A 22,163-nucleotide genomic window follows, 5' to 3' on the forward strand; every position below is an offset into this window, starting at 1 on the left:
TCAATCGACTGATACAACTCCCCCTTTATACACTAAATTATGGCTGCCAAAAATCCTACAAAAGTGCAACATGTGCAGTTCATTTTCCATTTCCAAGTTGCCATAAATTTAAAGAATTGTTGATATGTTTAGTGCTAGGGCTGCATTTTTTTAAAGATTCTGGATGTTGGACTGCTGAATGAGACAACCATTTAAGAGGAGTCTCATCGTAAACTAGAGGTAAGTTCAGATATTTGATACCAATCTGCAAGGTTAAGAGCCTAATAAGACTAATTTCTAAGCAAAGTCGAACGCAGTATTTTGTGCACTGCCCAATCAAAATATAAAGACTTGCGTTCTTCTCAGTTCCAAGGCAATAATTGAACTGTATTGTGAACGTTCGAAATGAACTATTTTCCGAATAAATGGTTCGAATCCTTTGTAACAGTTCCGGTGCACTCCATTTACGCGAGCGCCAGCTTTTCACACAAAACAAAATACTGCGATCAAACTCAAGCTACTGCAATGGAAGCACGGTATAACCAAATATTGAGAAGTCCGAAATCGTCGACAAACAGCTGCACATCATGACTACCGCGCACCGAACCAACTCGTATCTACTAGCTCTGGGCGCTGCCATTTTACCGGTGACGTCACGGCTCTTATGAAGTCACGTGACGAGTAGCCACATTTGCGTACATCATGGCGACAACCAGGGCCCGGGCGCCAGTTTCTATCTCCCGGTTCATAACTCTAAGCCTCTATGCATCTATGATTACCTTCCTCTCTCTCCCCTCGTAGAGGCGTTTCGCAGAAAGAGGCGTGCTCATTCGAGCAATGCGGTACATGTTTCGAACAGCTGTGAGCATTTCAAGAGTAAAACAAAAAAATTCGATCTGTCGCAGCCGCACACGTTATGCGCTCTATTTTTGGTGTACAGCCATGTCTACGACGTCGACTCGTACGGTTCGCAAAATAGCCTTGGCTGTTTTGTGTGCAGCAATTCTCGCCTCGCTGGTATGTTTTGATTGGTTACGACGGCCACCTTCTTGCCCCACGCCAGCATCCGGCGACACGACCAGAGAGCAGGTAATACGCAGTGTTGTCGCTATGGTCACTGAAAGAATGAGAACGGTAGGCAGGTCCCTCACTTGTCCAGCCTCCCGAGCAAGCTTCCTGCCTTCCATAATGCTCCGGCATCTCTTGAGCCTCGAGCGCCTGCACTCGAAGCCAGAGCACGGTGGAAGGCAACGGGCGCGTGCTGGAAGCCGGGCATCCGAAGAAACGCCCTGCCTTTCCGATCCTGTCACTGACCATAATAGTCATTCTGATCTATTATGGCGGAACTCTTTTGAATAAACCTTGCGTTGGTAGTTTTCGGGTTTCACGTTTGTCGCAGAGGGAACGAAAAGGATAGTTTTATATTGTGTAGTTTGATATTCCAAAAGATTTCAGTGATCGTTCTATAAAAGCGTGAATTAAATCGACGTGACTACACTCGACACATAAAAAGGTTCTGGATAATAATGACATTTCGTAGAAAGTACACAAGAGCTTTGAGTTGAAAGCGGGAGCTTGTGACGACTCTTCCAAGCACGGATTGAGCACGCGCGCGCAAGGCCCGCAATCCGCAGTATAAACCACTGATCTCTAAGACTATTTTGTGGATCGCGTTTGCCTGCGTCGCTAATACGGCCACGGTCGGTCATCTTTGTAGAAAAGTTATATTATCTCTAGCCACACCATAGTAGTATGGTGGCGCAGTCTACATCCCCTTTGATAGGGTACACGTTTTCCAGCCACAACTAAAGGGTCGCGGGCGACTTCATGAAGACCTTGGGGAATGCTTACCGATGGTAAGTTCCGATGGTAACCTTGCAAATACTTACCGATGATAAGTTCCTGTCTTTTCGTGGACAGGGCCATTTGAACAGCGTGCCGCACAACATGACGGAGTAGTCGACCTTCCTATGTCGCATCTACTGAGTTTCAAGTATCTGCTTCGTCGAGCGACTTCGAAGCACGAAATATCACCCATGGTAGAGTGTATACTCGACCATGGGCAATTTTTATGGCAGCCTGCCGCCACAACGCTGTCCGAAGTATTACTATGATGGTTAGAGATAATATAACTCTACCAAAAAGATGGCCGACCTTGGCAACATTTCTGTGCATAAGCGGAACTGGGCAAACGCGATCCAGCAAATAATTATAGATATCAGCTGTGTATACCACCTTCGACGACAACCTTTTCGCAACTCCCGAGTACATTGTTAATTTCGCGTTCTTCATTTTTTTCCCGCAGACTTCCAGACTAAGCGACGATGACTTCGCGTTCAGAGCAGAAAGAATCAACAAAGTGTGTCGCACGTACCAGGCGGCCCTGGCGGATCCCAACAGACGCATTCCGAAGCGCAACTTCAGCGACGAACGGCCCAACCTCTGCCACATCCGAGATTGTCCCATCATGATCGACCCTGTACACAAAGTTGGCTACTGCTTCATAAACAAGGTTGCATCCACCACAGTCAAGTCCATTTTCGGGGTCCTGCTACACATCAGAAACACGGGAAGCACAGTTTACAGCATACACATGGCCTTTCATGAGCAAGTCCTCACAGTCTCACACAAGACGTTTCTACAGAGGAGCAGCCAGGAGCGCTACACAACCGCCATGTTCGTGAGGCACCCCTTCGAGAGGCTAGTATCCGCTTACGTGAACCAGGCGCTGGGCCCACGTGCTGAAAATGTCTTTTTTTACAAGCGGTACTGGAACGACGTGCCTGGCGTCAGGGAAACGGGGCGGGACTTGACCTTCCCGGAGTTCGTCGACTACATACTGAATCAAAGAATGAACCAGATGAACCCTCATTGGGCTCCGTACTACATAACGTGTCAGCCATGTACTATCAAGTACGACGTCGTCGGAAAGCTGGAGACAGCAAGCAGGGACTTTGCGCTGTTCCTCGGTGCACTGGGTGTTCGGCCGGAGGACATTCCGCATAAAAACAAGGGTGGCAAACAAGGGTTCCGCAAATCTGCCCGGGAGTTTTTTAAGGAGCTCACTTTACATCAGGTGATGCGTTTATATGAGCGGTTCTTCTTCGACTTCGAGATGTTCGGGTACGACTTCAGGGACTATCTGCACTGACAGTGTATGGGAAACCAAAGAAGACTGCCAACTTCAAAGAGAATTTTTCTCAGCCAGTGCTTCAGCAAATCTGCTGTAGAGAAAATAAGAACATATGCCTGAAACCTATAAAGCTATTTTTTTCTGAAATGTGTATTCAAAAGAAGGTTTCACTGGATTATATGTTAGTCTAGACAACTTGAGTGTGCCGATCGCCTAAATCTAAAAATAGTGCCTGATATTAGTCGATACGAGCGACTAAAGTGTGAAAGTGACCAACGTAGCATTTCTTTTCCTGTTAAAAAGTCACTCGATTGCCTTTTCTTTTTGGAGGCTTCTTTTTGATGGCATATTGTGTGTTTGACTAGGCAATAAAAATTACCAGTTCTGGACGACAAGACGTCCCAGTGAAATCACAGCGATAGTAATGCACGGGCACCATTCTCTCTTGTATGGAAGAGGAAAGGGGGGGGGGGGGGGTATCTTCGGAGGTCCCTATTACCTGCATAAAATTTGACCAATGAAGATAGTTAAATGCTTGTATGTACAGAACGTTACTATTCTTGCTCTAAGTCGCATTGTGCAATATATTTTGTCAAAAACGTCAAATCTTCGCGTGTTGTCCGAAAATGCCGTCTGACGGCGCCCCCTGGTGTCTGTCTTAGGGTGCAGAGAGAGGAGGGTGTCACAATATTCGATTGTACATTAATTATAGTAATTGACCGCCATGAGTGTAATTTCAGATTATGTTATGATGCTTAGAACCCGTAGTGTGAGCTGTCACCAGAAAAATACGATCTCCGAATCCACTTGTGCGCCCCTGGGAGTCTGGGACCGATCAGACGACGTCAAAAGAGCGCCATTCTTGTGCTCGTCGTGTTTCTGTGTGTGTTCTATTACCGCTGAACCGAGCATAAACAATAAATGCCCAATGAGTTGCGCTTCTGACTTTGCTGATTGGTCCCTTTAGCTCGTAGCGTGTGCTGCGTCTAGACTTAAACAACCCATAAAAAGAAAAAAAAAACACATTTTTTTTAAGCAATTTTGGGTGGGATACACGTGTCGAAAAATATATTTTACGAAAAAAATAGTTTAGGAGATAGATATATTGACGGCCAGAGATTCATCTGAAATTCTGCACGCGAAGTCATTCCGGAATACCCATCTCGGTCGTGAAGCCGAAGCCGCTACACCTCTCCTCCGCGCGCCCAAAGTGCCGAGAGAGAAAATAAGTGCTAAACAAGGTGACTGCCAACTAAATCGCGCCTCGCGCCTCCAATATTGCTGGAAAAAAGAAAATACAATATGCTTTAAGTTTGTTTTTTTGACACGCGTGTCCCAACCAGACTCTTTCAAGCAAAAAAAAAAAACATGTTGTTTTTCTATTCAGGAGCCCTTTAGAACTCCGGTCGAAAACGAAGCCAAAATATTAGACCGGTATCGCTTTAGTCAAAAAAAAAAAAGAAAAAATAGGATCACAGATGAAATACTCCGTCAGAGTGAAGCCATAAAACCGGTTTTAAAGGGATACTGAACCGAAATTTCGAGCTCACTAAACAAGGCCGGACGGATATGCGGGAAGCTGCAAAACCAAAAAATATCACTCATACGGCGATATATCTAGCGGATCGCTGTATCTTTTTGGAAAAGAAGTGCGCAATTGAACCCGGCCGACAAGGCCGACGGGACAAGGCACGTCACGATTCTCCCGTTCTCTCTCCTCCTCACTACGTCCAGTCAGGCTGGTGAACTGAAGCGAGGAGGAGAGAAGCGCGGCCGCTTCTCCTCATTCTCAAATTTTCCCGGAGGACAGTTACGTCAAAGAACTCGCTTGATCGCACCCTTCTTTTCCAAAAGTACGGCCATCCGTTTGAGATACCGAGGTACGAGTGATGTTTTGGAGTTCGTAGCGTCCCGTTCAACACTTCTGCAGCCTTACTTTGCGAAATCCAAATTTCGGTTGAGTATCCCATTAAAGGTGCGATCAGCTGCTCTTTAGCCGGTGGCGAGCGGGTTAGCTTTTAGTAAAGCAACACTGGGCGACACGTAGCGCAGCACCACCGTGACGTCACGTCGCGGCCGTGCACCTGACATCAATGTTGCCTTCCCACTCCTGCAGATAGTTTCGGTTTTGCCGTACAATCCCGAAACCAAACTTTGAGTCGTGGTATTTATAAAACTACACAATATACAGAAAAAAGAAAAAAAAGTTAGACCTTGTGATTCAGGGACACTGACCGAGCTGAAAACAGTCGTAATCCCAACTTCGAAAATATTTACCGGAGTTGCCCTTTAAGCTGGAACGGACTATAGCTACAACTGTGCAATGTTTTTAACAATGTGACAAGGACGTCGACCGGCTGGCGGGCCACACAAAGCGCTGCAGCGGTATCCGCAAGAGTGGGCGTGTACGCGCGTGCAAAGCTGCGCCCGCTTTCGTCAACAGCGCCGCAGCGCTTTGTGGTACGGCGCTGATCGGCCCGGCGGTCGACGCTCTCATCATATTATTAAAAGCCTTGCAAAGCTGTACTCTCGTCATTTGATCTCGTATAGACAATGGCAAGCACGGCACCCCAGCTGGTGCCCCATGATTGCCAGCGGGTGGAGCTTGCGCGTGAACATAGATTTTGCAAGCTTGACAGTACCGCAGTTTAAACCGTCAAAAGTAGATTGCTCCTCTTCCCATCCCTCGAACTAGAGCTAATCGTCGTTGGCTCCGATTATCAACATCAACAAAACATGTTCTTATTCACTCAGCATGAAATTGCACGGGCTTGTCCGCACAAGAAGGCATGTCGGCGGCCAGTGGCTTCGCTTGCAATCGTCTTGCTGCCGGGGCCGCAAGCGAGTTCGTAAGACGCGACCGCTTAATGACTCCATCGAGCATAAATAACAGCATAACAATGATGCTTCTCAGCGAAGATTTTTGTTTTCCTTCGCACATTTATATTTATTCACTGGAATTCCGTCAGCATAGCGTCCACGAGCGACCTGAAAAAAAGTAATGAGGCACAACCGAAACGTGACCGAAAAGTAATCGAGTTTGCTCGCTACAGAGCTGCAGGCATAACCTATTACAAACTACTCCAAGATATTACGCGTGTCCTACAAGAAAACAAAATATTATTATCTGTTTTATATAATTCATAATTAAAATTGAAAAGTACATTAATCGGTGTTTCTCGGTGATTACGGAAAACTCCAATAAAAACCAGAACGTTTTCTTGTGAATATCTTTAGGAAACGAGTTCCTTTCCCTTCAGGGCTGTGTCTCGCGAAGAAACAAGAGCCCGCTGCAACAAGAGATGTGCAGTTGAAGCTCTGCCTCCAGGGCGCACTCTTTTCCTTCTGTAACAATTCTGCGCACATGCAGCCAAAGCACAACGGAAGGCAATGCGCGCATGCTGGAGGCGCAGCTTCCCCTCTAGATGTTATGTTTCGGCAGGAAGAAGGCCGTGGATTTTCCAGTATTTACTCGTAAAGAAAATCGGCACGCGTTTTTTGGTGTTTACTTGTATTTTTATTTCAAAATACTGCCAATCCCCGAAGGGATTATTGCAGGCATTGGTACATAATAAAAGATACATGTGAAGCATTTAACAACGAATGAACAACACTTCTCGTCATTCAAAACATCCAATCATTACGAAAAAAGTTCATCTTCGACTGCATTGATAAATGATTCAACAGTGCCGTGACTGAACACGTGTGGATCAAGGTTCTTCCAGATTCTAATCGCAGAGGGAAAAAATGTGTGTTTAAAAGTGTTATTATGAAACGAATAGTCAACAAGTGTAAGACTGTGCTTGTGTCTAGTCGGTCTATAGCTAGACAATTGAACGTACCTGGATGAGTCAATCTTAAAGGCGCCTTGTAAAAGAAGGTAGAGAAATTTCAGACGATTTAATGTTGCGCGGTCAGTAATGGTCTGTAAACCTGCTCTTTTCAGAAGCTCTGTGGGGGAGTCAAAACGACCATACTTGTGATAAACAAACCTAATTGCCTTTCTCTGAAGGCTTTCAAGTGTGTTTATGTTTATATTCGTGTGAGGGAACCAAGCAATATTTGTGTATTCAAGCACTGGACGGATAAGGGTTTTATATGCTAGGAGTTTTGTTTCACAAGACGAACATTTTAAGGTTCTCTTCAGAAAGAATAATTTCGTGGGAGCTTTATTAAATGCATATTTAACGTGTGCGTTCTAGTTCAGATCAGCTGTTATCAAGACTCTATAGGTACTTATACTCGGTGACTCTATCGTCTTTAAGGCTATATTGAAACTGGGAGACATTCTTTTTCTTTCTCGTCAAACTCATAGAGACTGTTTTTTCTTTGTTAATCACCATTTTCCAGTCATCGCCCCAGTCGGAAATCTTTAAGAGATTTCTTTAGTAGGTTGTGATTGTTTTAAAATATCGGTGTATTTTAGTGATCCGATGTATATGTAAGCTAAAAAACGGTGATTACTGAAAAAACAATCCCATGAGAAACGCAGAGTTAAAGACGTCTAAGGGAGGACTTCGACAAAAAATATCTTAGCCGGAGCAATTTTTTTTAGAAGTCGGTTTGTTTCGGTTTTAGTTATTCGATTGTACTACTGACAATGGTTGCTTAATAGTGTTCTTTTTATATTTTTAACAAGTTCTGTATTTTTGACGCCAATGGTTGTTTGTCCATGTTTTCTCGAATTTCGGCGTTCTTGTATTTTTGAGACTGGCGAATGTTTATCGTCGTTTTTCGGTTCAAACCGCGAAGTATACGGCCTAGCTATAAGTTTGAGTCGCTTGAACGAGAAAAACAAAACACTAAACTAATATTACTTATAGCACCGTTAGTTCCATTTGCGCGACAATGGCTTGCACGTTAACTATCGCATGACACCCGCACCATGGATCCTGCGAGTGCCGACCTGAATGTATGCGAGATTTCATTGATTGTCTAAGCAAAGATAAGTGCCGTCTCAGGGTTTAGATATCATGATTAAGTCTGTCTATTCGGGGCATATCAGCGCAAGGTAATCCGGTATCAATGAGGTCATTGTGGAGATAGGAAGACAACAGGAAATGGTCATTGTCCGATGGCTCTCTTCGTTCAACAAACTGATGATTGGTAGAATCTTATTACAGACAGTCAACGAGATCAGGTTAATCTACTGGCAATAGATAACCAGTCCATTTGAGTAGCAGACTCGCTGCGATGGAGCCATGGGGAGCAGAAATTGCAAAACAGGAAACAGAAAGAGTTTAACTTGAACCACTAGGCCTCTCGCAGCACTGAATGTATCATCAGTACCCCTTCATCAAATACTTTACTTTTAGCCGCTGATCTTGTTTGCTGTCTTCACTGATCGACACAAAAATATTTCTGGTAATACGAGGAAGCTAGGGTGTTATGAGCGCAGGTCACCTCTTTATCCTGAAAGCAAAAACGGTGTTTAGCCTAATATTGCCGCGCGCAGGGTCACGGACTTATTGAAGGTTCTCGTTTATTCTTGCTCCGGACATAACTTTTATCGTTTATCCCTGCTTTTGTTGTTCTAGAAAGTGCGCGTTCATTCTCGCCCCGAGCGCGCTACGCTCGAACCTTCTCCGCCGAATCTTCGAGATACTGCCTCACTCTAGATAAGACGCCGCCCGCGACCTTGTCGAGACAGTTTCGCCTCAGCGTTCGACTCTGCTGTCACGCCGATTTCGACGCCCGCGACGCTTTGCTTTCTTCTGTCTCCTTTTATTTTAATTTTTTTTTTTTTGGGGGGGGGGGGTACCGCATGTTTTCCCCAGTTATTCATTGTTTCGCCTTGTCATTCATTCGTGACATTTTGGTGGAGGTGCGGGGTACCGCATGTCCGTGCAGCGCTCCTCTCCTAGGGCCTGCAGTTCAAGTCCGGTTCCAAGCCCGGTGAGAATACCACTCGACGCGGAACCTGAAACTCGGACCAGCCGCCGCACCAGGGTCAGGAACCTGTATACGGTGTGCTGCTGGACATACCCAAGCCGAAAAAGACGATGGCCAACCAGTCGCCGACCCCCGCCGCTCCTGCCGCCGTCTACATGCCCGACGCTCCTTGTACGCCGACTCCTTTCCAAGGCGAGATCCACGAGGATGTCGAAGACTGGATCAAGAACTACGAGCGTGTGGCGCGCCACAACGGATGGACTACGGAGCATTGCCTCCAGAACCTCTACTTTTCGCGGGAGCGTACTGCGAGGCATTGGTTTGAGAATCACGAGGCTTCGCTTACGTCATAGGACATCTGTGTGGCCGAGTTGCAGCGAACGTTCGCTACCCTACACCAACGGGAGAGGGCAGAATATCTCCACCGGATTCAAACGCAGGGCCCCCACGAAAGCGTCACAAACTTCGTAGATGTCCTCCGCCTGAGCGCCCGTGCCGACCCACGAGCCACAGACGACAAGAAGCTGCGGGTCCTCATGCGCGGGGTGAGAGATGACATCTTTGGAGGCCTCGTGCGCAACCCGCCGGGCACCGTCGAAGCCTTCGTCACCGAGGCGACAAACATCGAGCGCGCCTTCCAAGCGCGCGCTTCCCACTACCAGCGACATCCAAGCGTCGCTTCAACCGCGCTGCTTAGCGGCAAAAACGCTCCTGGTACGGACTTCCGCGAAATTATCCGGGAGGTCGTCCGGGAGGAACTCCGCCAGTTGCTGCCAGCCGCAAGTCGTCCAGCGACACTCTCAATCGCGGAGGCTGTGCGCGAGTGCTAACTTTACAGGGGCGAAAGGCGGAGTGCTAACTTTACAGGGGCGAAAACCGGTCCGAATTTGAAAGTCTCGAGGAATAAAAGTATTATTTAAACACCGAAATTTTAACTGCGGTGTATGCTATGAGTCAGCAGCTAATATATTCCTCGGGAACTTTACGATTATTAATTTCAGTGAAACGAAATTTAAAATCTTGTCAATGCGGCCCATAGGACCCAATGCAACAATATTATAACGGGCCCAGGAATGAGAAGTATACAATCCTGAGGTCCAAGTAAGTATTAAATAAGAGTGTATTAGTGCCCTCTATAGATATCTCCGGGAACTTACAATTTCTGAAGTAGTTTGGCTGAAATTATCATTTCACTGCGTATTGCTGACAATAGCCAAGAGAGGGCGCAAGGAGACCGTGTTCAGGAATGCTGGGGTTGTAGCTACAATAATGTAAGAGTGTATACGCCGTTTTTATCATAATTTGGTGAGCCGCGAAGGCTACAGTCCCAGTGAGCCCATGTGAAGGTTGAAGGGTGGAATGGGACAACATATAATCAGAGTGGTCTCCTTCTACGGAGTGTTGTCACATACCTTCACTCAGTCTGTCCGATAGGCTCGAAGGAGCTGTGGCGTTTGCTTATTGCCAATTTATAGGGAAACGAAGTATAGGCAGCACACTTTTGAAAGAAGTCTATTGAAGAGTCTGAAAGGAATGGTAGTCAACATTTCACTACAAGACTGCTTCTTCGGTCGATTGGGAGGAACACAAGTTGAAATTATTTTATCCAGATAACTGGAACAAGTAAATAATCAATCGACTGATACAACTCCCCCTTTATACACTAAATTATGGCTGCCAAAAATCCTACAAAAGTGCAACATGTGCAGTTCATTTTCCATTTCCAAGTTGCCATAAATTTAAAGAATTGTTGATATGTTTTGTGCTAGGGCTGCATTTTTTTAAAGATTCTGGATGTTGGACTGCTGAATTAGACAACCATTTAAGAGGAGTCTCATCGTAAACTAGAGGTAAGTTCAGATATTTGATACCAATCTGCAAGGTTAAGAGCCTAATAAGACTAATTTCTAAGCAAAGTCGAACGCAGTATTTTGTGCACTGCCCAATCAAAATATAAAGACTTGCGTTCTTCTCAGTTCCAAGGCAATAATTGAACTGTATTGTGAACGTTTGAAATGAACTATTTTCCGAACAAATGGTTCGAATCCTTTGTAACAGTTCCGGTGCACTCCATTTACGCCAGCGCCAGCTTTTCACACAAAACAAAATACTGCGATCAAACTCAAGCTACTGCAATGGAAGCACGGTATAACCAAATATTGAGAAGTCCGAAATCGTCGACAAACAGCTGCACATCATGACTACCGCGCACCGAACCAACTCGTATCTACTAGCTCTGGGCGCTGCCATTTTACCGGGGACGTCACGGCTCTTATGAAGTCACGTGACGAGTAGCCACATTTGCGTACATCATGGCGACAACCAGGGCCCGGGCGCCAGTTTCTATCTCCCGGTTCATAACTCTAAGCCTCTATGCATCTATGATTACCTTCCTCTCTCTCCCCTCGTAGAGGCGTTTCGCAGAAAGAGGCGTGCTCATTCGAGCAATGCGGTACATGTTTCGAACAGCTGTGAGCATTTCAAGAGTAAAATAAAAAAATTCGATCTGTCGCAGCCGCACACGCTATGCGCTTTATTTTTGGTGTACAGCCATGTCTACGACGTCGACTCGTACGGTTCGCAAAATAGCCTTGGCTGTTTTGTGTGCAGCAATTCTCGCCTCGCTGGTATGTTTTGATTGGTTACGACGGCCACCTTCTTGCCCCACGCCAGCATCCGGCGACACGACCAGAGAGCAGGTAATACGCAGTGTTGTCGCTATGGTCACTGAAAGAATGAGAACGGTAGGCAGGTCCCTCACTTGTCCAGCCTCCCGAGCAAGCTTCCTGCCTTCCATAATGCTCCGGCATCTCTTGAGCCTCGAGCGTGCACTCGAAGCCAGAGCACGGTGGAAGGCAACGGGCGCGTGCTGGAAGCCGGGCATCCGAAGAAACGCCCTGCCTTTCCGATCCTGTCACTGACCATAATAGTCATTCTGATCTATTATGGCGGAACTCTTTTGAATAAACCTTGCGTTGGTAGTTTTCGGGTTTCACGTTTGTCGCAGAGGGAACGAAAAGGATAGTTTTATATTGTGTAGTTTGATATTCCAAAACATTTCAGTGATCGTTCTATAAAAGCGTGAATTAAATCGACGTGACTACACTCGACACATAAAAAGGTTCTGGATATTAATGACATTTCGTAGAAAGTACACAAGAGCTTTGAGTTGAAAGCGGGAGCTTGTGACGACTCTTCCAAGCACGGATTGAGCACGCGCGCGCAAGGCCCGCAATCCGCAGTATAAACCACTGATCTCTAAGACTATTTTGTGGATCGCGTTTGCCTGCTTCGCTAATACGGCCACGGTCGGTCATCTTTGTAGAAAAGTTATATTATCTCCAGCCACACCATAGTAGTATGGTGGCGCAGTCTACATCCCCTTTGATAGGGTACACGTTTTCCAGCCACAACTAAAGGGTCGCGGGCGACTTCATGAAGACCTTGGGGAATGCTTACCGATGGTAAGTTCCGATGGTAACCTTGCAAATACTTACCGATGATAAGTTCCTGTCTTTTCGTGGACAGGGCCATTTGAACAGCGTGCCGCACAACATGACGGAGTAGTCGACCTTCCTATGTCGCATCTACTGAGTTTCAAGTATCTGCTTCGTCGAGCGACTTCGAAGCACGAAATATCACCCATGGTAGAGTGTATACTCGACCATGGGCAATTTTTATGGCAGCCTGCCGCCACAACGCTGTCCGAAGTATTACTATGATGGTTAGAGATAATATAACTCTACCAAAAAGATGGCCGACCTTGGCAACATTTCTGTGCATAAGCGGAACTGGACAAACGCGATCCAGCAAATAATTATAGATATCAGCTGTGTATACCACCTTCGACGACAACCTTTTCGCAACTCCCGAGTACATTGTTAATTTCGCGTTCTTCATTTTTTTTCCGCAGACTTCCAGACTAAGCGACGATGACTTCGCGTTCAGAGCAGAAAGAATCAACAAAGTGTGTCGCACGTACCAGGCGGCCCTGGCGGATCCCAACAGACGCATTCCGAAGCGCAACTTCAGCGACGAACGGCCCAACCTCTGCCACATCCGAGATTGTCCCATCATGATCGACCCTGTACACAAAGTTGGCTACTGCTTCATAAACAAGGTTGCATCCACCACAGTCAAGTCCATTTTCGGGGTCCTGCTACACATCAGAAACACGGGAAGCACAGTTTACAGCATACACATGGCCTTTCATGAGCAAGTCCTCACAGTCTCACACAAGACGTTTCTACAGAGGAGCAGCCAGGAGCGCTACACAACCGCCATGTTCGTGAGGCACCCCTTCGAGAGGCTAGTATCCGCTTACGTGAACCAGGCGCTGGGCCCACGTGCTGAAAATGTCTTTTTTTACAAGCGGTACTGGAACGACGTGCCTGGCGTCAGGGAAACGGGGCGGGACTTGACCTTCCCGGAGTTCGTCGACTACATACTGAATCAAAGAATGAACCAGATGAACCCTCATTGGGCTCCGTACTACATAACGTGTCAGCCATGTACTATCAAGTACGACGTCGTCGGAAAGCTGGAGACAGCAAGCAGGGACTTTGCGCTGTTCCTCGGTGCACTGGGTGTTCGGCCGGAGGACATTCCGCATAAAAACAAGGGTGGCAAACAAGGGTTCCGCAAATCTGCCCGGGAGTTTTTTAAGGAGCTCACTTTACATCAGGTGATGCGTTTATATGAGCGGTTCTTCTTCGACTTCGAGATGTTCGGGTACGACTTCAGGGACTATCTGCACTGACAGTGTATGGGAAACCAAAGAAGAATGCCAACTTCAAAGAGAATTTTTCTCAGCCAGTGCTTCAGCAAATCTGCTGTAGAGAAAATAAGAACATATTCCTGAAACCTATAAAGCTATTTTTTCTGAAACGTGTATTCAAAAGAAGGTTTCACTGGATTATATGTTAGTCTCGACAACTTGAGTGTGCCGATCGCCTAAATCTAAAAATAGTGCCTGATATTAGTCGATATGAGCGACTAAAGTGTGAAAGTGACCAACGTAGCATTTCTTTTCCTGTTAAAAAGGCACTCGATTGCCTTTTCTTTTTGGAGGCTTCTTTTTGATGGCATATTGTGTGTTTGACTAGGCAATAAAAATTACCAGTTCTGGACGGCAAGACGTCCCAGTGAAATCACAGCGATAGTAATGCACGGGCACCATTCTCTCTTGTATGGAAGAGGAAAGGCGGGGGGGGGGGGGGTATCTTCGGAGGTCCCTATTACCTGCCTAAAATTTGACCAATGAAGATAGTTAAATGCTTGTATGTACAGAACGTTACTATTCTTGCTCTAAGTCGCATTGTGCAATATATTTTGTCAAAAACGTCAAATCTTCGCGTGTTGTCCGAAAATGCCGTCTGACGGCGCCCCCTGGTGTCTGTCTTAGGGTGCAGAGAGAGGAGGGTGTCACAATATTCGATTGTACATTAATTATAGTAATTGACCGCCATGAGTGTAATTTCAGATTATGTTATGATGCTTAGAACCCGTAGTGTGAGCTGTCACCAGAAAAATACGATCTCCGAATCCACTTGTGCGCCCCTGGGAGTCTGGGACCGATCAGACGACGTCAAAAGAGCGCCATTCTTGTGCTCGTCGTGTTTCTGTGTGTGTTCTATTACCGCTGAACCGAGCATAAACAATAAATGCCCAATGAGTTGCGCTTCTGACTTTGCTTGATTGGTCCCTTTAGCTCGTAGCGTGTGCTGCGTCTAGACTTAAAGAACCCATAAAAGAAAAAAAAAAACATTTTTTTAAGCAATTTTGTGGGATACACGTGTCGAAAAATATATTTTACGAAAAAAATAGTTGAGGAGATAGATATATTGACGGCCAGAGATTCATCTGAAATTCTGCACGCGAAGTCATTCCGGAATACCCATCTCGGTCGTGAAGGCGAAGCCGCTACACCTCTCCTCCGCGCGCCCAAAGTGCCGAGAGAGAAAATAAGTGCTAAACAAGGTGACTGCCAACTAAATCGCGCCTCGCGCCTCCAATATTGCTGGAAAAAAGAAAATACAATATGCTTTAAGTTTGTTTTTTTGACACGCGTGTCCCAACCAGACTCTTTAAAGCAAAAAAAAAAAAACATGTTGTTTTTCTATTCAGGAGCCCTTTAGAACTCCGGTCGAAAACGAAGCCAAAATATTAGACCGGTATCGCTTTAGCCAAAAAAAAAAAAGAAAAAATAGGATCACACATGAAATACTCCGTCAGAGTGAAGCCATAAAACCGGTTTTAAAGGGATACTGAACCGAAATTTCGAGCTCACTAAACAAGGCCGGACGGATATGCGGGAAGCTGCAAAACCAAAAAATATCACTCATACGGCGATATATCTAGCGGATCGCTGTATCTTTTTGGAAAAGAAGTGCGCAATTGAACCCGGCCGACAAGGCCGACGGGACAAGGTACGTCACGATTCTCCCGTTCTCTCTCCTCCTCACTACGTCCAGTCAGGCTGGTGAACTGAAGCGAGGAGGAGAGAAGCGCGGCCGCTTCTCCTCATTCTCAAATTTTCCCGGAGGACAGTTACGTCAAAGAACTCGCTTGATCGCACCCTTCTTTTCCAAAAGTACGGCCATCCGTTTGAGATACCGATGTACGAGTGATGTTTTGGAGTTCGTAGCGTCCCGTTCAACACTTCTGCAGCCTTACTTTGCGAAATCCAAATTTCGGTTGAGTATCCCATTAAAGGTGCGATCAGCTGCTCTTTAGCCGGTGGCGAGCGGGTTAGCTTTTAGTAAACCAACACTGGGCGACACGTAGCGCAGCACCACCGTGACGTCACGTCGCGGCCGTACACCTGACATCAATGTTGCCTTCCCACTCCTGCAGATAGTTTCGGTTTCGCCGTACAATCCCGAAACCAAACTTTGAGTCGTGGTATTTATAAAACTACACAATATAAAGAAAAAAGAAAAAAAGTTAGACCTTGTGATTCAGGGACACTGACCGAGCTGAAAACAGTCGTAATCCCAACTTCGAAAATATTTACCGGAGTTGCCCTTTAAGCTGGAACGGAATATAGCTACAACTGTGCAATGTTTTTAACAATGTGACAAGGACGTCGACCGGCTGGCGGGCCACACAAAGCGCTGCAGCGGTATCCGCAAGAGTGGGCGTGTACGCGCGTGCAATGCTGCGCCCGCTTTCGTCAACAGCGCCGCAGCGCTTTGTGGTACGGCGCTGATCGGCCCGGCGGTCGACGCTCTCATCATATTATTAAAAGCCTTGCAAAGCTGTACTCTCGTCATTTGATCTCGTATAGACAATGGCAAGCACGGCACCCCAGCTGGTGCCCCATGATTGCCAGCGGGTGGAGCTTGCGCGTGAACATAGATTTTGCAAGCTTGACAGTACCGCAGTTTAAACCGTCAAAAGTAGATTGCTCCTCTTCCCATCCCTCGAACTAGAGCTAATCGTCGTTGGCTCCGATTATCAACATCAACAAAACATGTTCTTATTCACTCAGCATGAAATTGCACGGGCTTGTCCGCACAAGAAGGCATGTCGGCGGCCAGTGGCTTCGCTTGCAATCGTCTTGCCGCCGGGGCCGCAAGCGAGTTCGTAAGACGCGACCGCTTAATGACTCCATCGAGCATAAGTCTTCAATCTAGCCTTCGATCATGCACCAGTCATGGTCAACTAGTAGCGTATGTCGACATCAATCTACGCGCTGTAAAAGAACGTCTGGAAAATCTAGAGAAAAAGATAGCTGAAACAAAAGAAGAATGGAGCTCTTCCTTCCAGTGGACTATCAAAACAATGATGCTTCTCAGCGAAGATTTTTGTTTTCCTTCGCCCATTTACATTTATTCATTGGAATTCTGCCAGCATAGCGTCCACGAACGACCTGAAAAAAAGTAATGAGGCACAACCGAAACGTGACCGAAAAGTAATCGAGTTTGCTCGCTACAGAGCTGCAGGCATAACCTATTACAAACTACTCCAAGATATTACGCGTGTCCTACAAGAAAACAAAATATTATTATCTTTTTTATATAATTCATAATTAAAATTGAAAAGTACATTAATCGGTGTTTCTCGGTGATTACGGAAAACTCCAATAAAAACCAGAACGTTTTCTTGTGAATATCTTTAGGAAACGAGTTCCTTTCCCTTCAGGGCTGTGTCTCGCGAAGAAACAAGAGCCCGCTGCAACAAGAGATGTGCAGTTGAAGCTCTGCCTCCAGGGCGCACTCTTTTCCTTCTGTAACAATTCTGCGCACATGCAGCCAAAGCACAACGGAAGGCAATGCGCGCATGCTGGAGACGCAGCTTCCCCTCTAGATGTTATGTTTCGGCAGGAAGAAGGCCGTAGATTTTCCAGTATTTACTCGTAAAGAAAATCGGCACGTGTTTTTTGGTGTTTACTTGTATTTTTATTTCAAAATACTGCCAATCCCCGAAGGGATTATTGCAGGCATTGGTACATAATAAAAGATACATGTAAAGCATTTAACAACGAATGAACAACACTTCTCGTCATTCAAAACATCCAATCATTACGAAAAAAGTTCATCTTCGACTGCATTGATAAATGATTCAACAGTGCCGTGACTGAACACGTGTGGATCAAGGTTCTTCCAGATTCTAATCGCAGAGGGAAAAAATGTGTGTTTAAAAGTGTTATTATGAAACGAATAGTCAACAAGTGTAAGACTGTGCTTGTGTCTAGTCGGTCTATAGCTAGACAAATGAACGTACTTGGATGAGTCAATCTTAAAGGCGCCTTGTAAAAGAAGGTAGAGAAATTTCAGACGATTTAATGTTGCGCGGTCAGTAATGGTCTGTAAACCTGCTCTTTTCAGAAGCTCTGTGGGGGAGTCAAAACGACCATACTTGTGATAAACAAACCTAATTGCCTTTCTCTGAAGGCTTTCAAGTGTGTTTATGTTTATATTCGTGTGAGGGAGCCAAGCAATATTTGTGTATTCAAGCACTGGACGGATAAGGGTTTTATATGCTAGGAGTTTTGTTTCACAAGACGAACATTTTAAGGTTCTCTTCAGAAAGAATAATTTCGTGGGAGCTTTATTAAATGCATATTTAACGTGTGCGTTCTATTTAAGATCAGATGTTATCAAGACTCTATAGGTACTTATACTCGGTGACTCTATCGTCTTTAAGGCTATATTGAAACTGGGAGACATTCATTTTCTTTCTCGTCAAACTCATAGAGACTGTTTTTTCTTTGTTAATCACCATTTTCCAGTCATCGCCCCAGTCGGAAATCTTTAAGAGATTTCTTTAGTAGGATGTGATTGTTTTAAATGTCGGTGTATTTTAGTGATCTGCTGTATATGTAAGCTAAAAAACGGTGATTACTGAAAAAGCAATCCCATGAGAAACGCAGAGTTAAAGACGTCTAAGGGAGGACTTCGACATAAAATATCTTAGCCGGAGCAATTTTTTTTAGAAGTCGGTTTGTTTCGGTTTTAGTTATTCGATTGTACTACTGACAATGGTTGCTTAATAGTGTTCTTTTTATATTTTTAACAAGTTCTGTATTTTTGACGCCAATGGTTGTTTCTCCATGTTTTCTCGAATTTCGGCGTTCTTGTATTTTTGAGACTGGCGAATGTTTATCGTCGTTTTTCGGTTCAAACCGCGAAGTATACGGCCTAGCTATAAGTTTCAGTCGCTTGAATGAGAAAAACAAAACACTAAACTAATATTACTTATAGCACCGTTAGTTCCATTTGCGCGACAATGGCTTGCACGTTAACTATCGCATGACACCCGCACCATGGATCCTGCGAGTGCCGACCTGAATGTATGCGAGATTTCATTGATTGTCTAAGCAAAGATAAGTGCCGTCTCAGGGTTTAGATATCATGATTAAGTCTGTCTATTCGGGGCATATCAGCACAAGGTAATCCGGTATCAATGAGGTCATTGTGGAGATAGGAAGACAACAGGAAATGGTCATTGTTCGATGGCTCTCTTCGTTCAGCAAACTGATGATTGCTAGAATCTTATTACAGACAGTCAACGAGATCAGGTTAATCTATTGGCAATGGATAACCAGTCCATTTGAGTAGCAGACTCGCTGCGATGGAGCCATGGGGAGCAGAAACTGCAAAACAGGAAACAGAAAGAGTTTAACTTGAACCACTACGCCTCTCGCAGCACTGAATGTATCATCAGTACCCCTCATCAAATACTTTACTTTTAGCCGCTGATCTTGTTTGCTGTCTTCACTGATCGACACAAAAATATTTCTGGTAATACGAGGAAGCTAGGGTGTTATGAGCGCAGGTCACCTCTTTATCCTGAAAGCAAAAACGGTGTTTAGCCTAATATTGCCGCGGCAGGGTCACGGACTTATTGAAGGTTCTCGTTTATTCTTGCTCCGGACATAACTTTTATCGTTTATCCCTGCTTTTGTTGTTCTAGAAAGTGCGCGTTCATTCTCGCCCCGAGCGCGCTACGCTCGAACCTTCTCCGCCGAATCTTCGAGATACTGCCTCACTCTAGATAAGACGCCGCCCGCGACCTTGTCGAGACAGTTTCGCCTCAGCGTTCGACTCTGCTGTCACGCCGATTTCGACGCCCGCGACGCTTTGCTTTCTTCTGTCTCCTTTTATTTTAATTTTTTTTTTTGGGGGGGGGGGCACAAGTTCGCCCCCCCCCCCTAAACATTTCAGTTTTCCCCAGTTGTTCATTGTTTCGCCTTGTCATTCATTCGTGACATTTTGGTGGAGGTGCGGGGTACCGCATGTCCGTGCAGCGCTCCCCTCCTAGGGCCCGCAGTTCAAGTCCGGTTCCAAGCCCGGTGAGAATACCACTCGACGCGGAACCTGAAACTCGGACCAGCCGCCGCACCAAGGGTCAGGAACCTGTATACGGTGTGCTGCTGGACATACCCAAGCCGAAGAAGACGACGATGGCCAACCAGTCGCCGACCCCCGCCGCTCCTGCCGCCGTCTACCTGCCCGACGCTCCTCGTACGCCGACTCCTTTCCAAGGCGAGATCCACGAGGATGTCGAAGACTGGATCAAGAACTACGAGCGTGTGGCGCGCCACAACGGATGGACTACGGTGCATTGCCTCCAGAACCTCTACTTTTCGCGGGAGCGTACTGCGAGGCATTGGTTTGAGAATCACGAGGCTTCGCTTACGTCATAGGACATTTGTGTGGCCGAGTTGCAGCGAACGTTCGCTACCCTACACCAACGGGAGAGGGCAGAATATCTCCACCGGATTCAAACGCAGGGCCTCCACGAAAGCGTCACAAACTTCGTAGAAGATGTCCTCCGCCTGAGCGCCCGTGCCCACCCACGAGCCACAGACGACAAGAAGCTGCGGGTCCTCATGCGCGGGGTGAGAGACGACATCTTTGGAGGCCTCGTGCGCAACCCGCCGGGCACCGTCGAAGCCTTCGTCACCGAGGCGACAAACATCGAGCGCGCCCTCCAAGCGCGCGCTTCCCACTACCAGCGACATCCAAGCTTCGCTTCAACCGCGCTGCTTAGCGGCAAAAACGCTCCTGGTACGGACTTCCGCGAAATTATCCGGGAGGTCGTCCGGGAGGAACTCCGCCAGTTGCTGCCAGCCGCAAGTCGTCCAGCGACACTCTCAATCGCCGAGGCTGTGCGCGAGGAAGTACAACGGGCGGTCCACCCAGAAGTTCCTATCATGTTGCCGCACGAGTCAGTCGACGACGGGAGTGATGACGCCCAGGTGGTTGCTCAACGGGCAGAATAGGTCCGCCAGCTAACCAGACTACGGATTGAAGACCAGCAACATGTCGACGCCGGCTGCTACAACCTTCGTCGCCGGGACGTCCACTTCCAGCCCGGAGACCGGGTATGGGTGTGGACACCAATACGACGCCGCGGTCTCAGCGAGTAGCTTCTCAGGCGCTACTTTGGACCCTACAAGGTTCTTCGCCGTCTCGGGAACTTAAACTACGAGGTGCTTCCCGACGAAACTCGACCATCAAGACGATGTCAACCGCGACCTGAAGTAGTCCACGTCGTGCACGACGTGGACTACTTCACGGCTTGAGGTCGCATGCGTAATACGGCTTGAGGCGCATGCACCTCAAGCCGTATTACGAACGATAGAACGTTGGACTCTCGTCAAGCTGTGAACTGTGGCTCGCGATGCTACTGTCCCTCTGTTGTGGATTTGTGTTTTCGGTTTGTGCTGCATCGGGACGGATACGCTTTTAAAAAGGGGGGATAATGTCGCTTGCAGGGTCACGGACTTATTGAAGGTTCTCGTTTATTCTTGCTCCGGACATAACTTCTATCGTTTATCCCTGCTTTTGTTGTTCTAGAAAGTGCGTGTTTATTCTCGCCCCGAGCGCGCTACGCTCGAACCTTCTCCACCGAATCTTCGAGATAGTGACTCACTCTATACTCCGTTTCACCTTCCGTCCGAGCACAGCGGACGCTAGGAGCCATCCCAGCCAATGCGGCGTTGAGGGAGTGTCATGCGACCTTGAGCTCCCTGTGTCGCCCCGCCCCACCGGCAGGTCACGCGACTTTCTCCCGGCGCTGGATCGGCTGGGATGGCTCGTGGCGTCCACTGCGCTCGGACTGAAGGTGAAACGGAGTATAGATAAGACACCTCCCGCAACCTTGTCGAGTCAGTTTCGCCTCAGCGTTCGACTCTGCTGTCACGCCGACTTCGACTACCGCGACGCTTTGCTTTCTTCTGTCTTCTTTTATATTTTTGGGGGCACAAATTTGCCCCCATTAAACATTTCAGTTTTCCCCAGTTATTCTTTGTTTCGCCTTGTCATTCGTGACAATATTTACGCCAGGAGGGCCTTTTTAATTCTAGAGCGAAACCGAAACAAACCTCTATTTTGGATTTAATTTCTCAGCTTCGGTCTAAATCTCAGATTCTCTCATAACTCAAGATATGTCTCACACCGTAATTATCTGGCTAGAAAATTTGCTCGCGGAAACTTTATTTTATGACATAGGTGCTGACGTTTTCGAGTTCTCGCTGCTCTTCTCGCTCAGATAATTGCCACATGAAATCATGAACTGCGGGCCTTTCAACGGGTTACCAGACCTCTGGTGCTTGTCATAGCGACAACAAAAATAGTCAATGCAAATTAAAGGAGACAGACAGGCAGTCGAACTTTCGCGACGTTGAAAGAGCGACCACTTAGCACTT

The 22,163-nt window shown here is 46.6% G+C and overlaps 2 protein-coding genes across 2 annotated transcripts; both read left to right on the plus strand.

Annotated features, from left to right (window-relative positions):
- The first annotated feature begins 921 nt into the window (after positions 1-921).
- Positions 922-3,130, plus strand: LOC120849133 (carbohydrate sulfotransferase 11-like). The gene is made up of 2 exons (XM_040221275.1): positions 922-996; positions 2,285-3,130. Exons 1-2 carry the CDS (start codon positions 922-924, stop codon positions 3,128-3,130), a joined length of 921 nt encoding a protein of 306 aa, XP_040077209.1.
- Positions 3,131-11,556: 8,426 nt separating this feature from the next.
- On the plus strand, positions 11,557-13,763 carry LOC121838552 (carbohydrate sulfotransferase 11-like). Its single transcript, XM_042294866.1, has 2 exons — positions 11,557-11,631; positions 12,918-13,763. The coding sequence occupies exons 1-2, from the start codon at positions 11,557-11,559 to the stop codon at positions 13,761-13,763; spliced, it is 921 nt and encodes a 306-aa protein (XP_042150800.1).
- Positions 13,764-22,163: the final 8,400 nt, after the last annotated feature.

This window comes from Ixodes scapularis, unplaced genomic scaffold (genome assembly GCF_016920785.2).
Source record: "Ixodes scapularis isolate PalLabHiFi unplaced genomic scaffold, ASM1692078v2 PGA_scaffold6__148_contigs__length_123643588, whole genome shotgun sequence".
NCBI classification, from domain to species: Eukaryota; Metazoa; Arthropoda; class Arachnida; order Ixodida; family Ixodidae; genus Ixodes; species Ixodes scapularis.